Here is a 1,642-nt window from a genome sequence, read left to right on the forward strand (position 1 = left end):
TATCGCCCATTCCTATGACCCTTCACGTTAGAAAGGTTAAGTACTGGTAAGGGGCCGTACACTAATTACGTAAGCAATTTTTCTGGGTTTTTCAATCCCCCTCCCCCCATGTAAGATTTTTCCCATACAAATCAATTTTTATTTATATGGAGCGTAAGAAAATGGCCAACCCCCCCTCCCCCCATAAGTGCTTACGTAATTAGTGTACGGCCCCTAAACGAAAAACACAAAAAGACGCGAAACTATTCAATCACAAATCTTATATTTAATAATTAATGCTTGGTAAATAAACGCTTTCAAACTCCGGTGGCTTCAGTGATCCAGTTGCGAATAAGCGGGAAAGCAACTCGGGCATAAACTCCAGGTTCGATCCCAAGGCAGTGAGTGAATGAAACAATACCAATCTGTCGTCCTCCAGTAACAAGTGGGCCACCACTGTCTGCATTGCATGCATCACGTCCAGGCTCACTGGCGCAAAGCATACTGAAAGAAAACAACAATGTATTAAACATCATATACCTCAATAATACGCTGCGACGCATTTACTCGTCCGTAACCCAGCCTGCTGGCCACCCTGCGCGACATGTTGCCTGATCGATCACCGGAATGTCAACCATCTGTAGTATGACTGGTAATGTTCCAGGAACGCTCTGTAAACAAACCATGAGCTCAAATGAACAACAAACGATCAGCATAAAAATATTGTTTATTACCGTGAGACCCCAGCCTGATACTACCGCACGGGTTCCATGAGGGTAATAAGTGTCAGCTGGAACCAGCTGAATTGGAGTAATATGCAATCCCTGCATAGCTTGTGCAGTACGAAGTACGCAAACATCGTTTTGAACAGTTATATCATTGTATTGAGGATGGTTTATAATCAAATCAACGCTGAAAATAGTCCCTCCATCCAATCGGCTGGAAGATCCACCACGTAGGGCTACCTACAAACATCAAAGATATAAATTAAAGTTATATGCGCAGATTATAACTTAAGTTATTTTGAGAGACTTACAGCATCCACACTTGGCAACGGGTAAGTACAATGAGCAGCCGAAAGGGCCCAACTTGTAGAAATTATTGAAGCTCCACAGAAATGTGATCCGAAGCGGATCAAAGAGAGCTGGTATGGAATGTCCGCAATGTTGGCATCGATGCCTCCCACAATTCGTCCAGTAACGGGGGGTCTCTCAATGGACTCCTTCAAACCGTAGTATGCACTGGGCATACGTCTGTTAAACCGCAACCAGATATCCTCATCAGGCCTTGCAGCCACAACGGTAAGACATAACACAAGCACTGCGAACACTTCCATTTTACTCAATTCTACAACCAAATAACTCAAGAAATACGCGAACTTATATTTATATAATTTTTCGTAATTCGGTTTCCTATTTTTAGATTAGATACGCACTGCAAATGGAAAATCCATCCATGACAGTCGATTTATTTTTATCGTTTTATTGGTCTTTCAGTGGGGGTTATCAAATTCATTATGAAGGGGTTTATTTTGGGCCCTCCTTAGCCGTGCGGTATGACGATAAAAATTCCGTCAAATAGCGTCAAATAATATTTTCATTATTTTTTAATCTTTTCAATCAAAAGTGAATTATTTCTAATAGCAAAAGTTGCCGGTGTCGTT

At 41.7% G+C, this 1,642-nt stretch overlaps 1 protein-coding gene across 1 annotated transcript; it reads right to left on the reverse strand.

Moving 5' to 3' along the window:
- Positions 1–294: 294 nt before the first annotated feature.
- Positions 295–1,315, reverse strand: LOC134203717 (trypsin-7-like). The gene is made up of 4 exons (XM_062678577.1): positions 1,016–1,315; positions 714–944; positions 547–650; positions 295–483 (listed from the first exon to the last, which is right to left on the reverse strand). The coding sequence occupies exons 1-4, from the start codon at positions 1,313–1,315 to the stop codon at positions 297–299; spliced, it is 822 nt and encodes a 273-aa protein (XP_062534561.1). The 3' UTR covers positions 295–296.
- Positions 1,316–1,642: the final 327 nt, after the last annotated feature.

Source organism: Armigeres subalbatus, unplaced genomic scaffold (genome assembly GCF_024139115.2).
Source record: "Armigeres subalbatus isolate Guangzhou_Male unplaced genomic scaffold, GZ_Asu_2 Contig207, whole genome shotgun sequence".
NCBI classification, from domain to species: Eukaryota; Metazoa; Arthropoda; class Insecta; order Diptera; family Culicidae; genus Armigeres; species Armigeres subalbatus.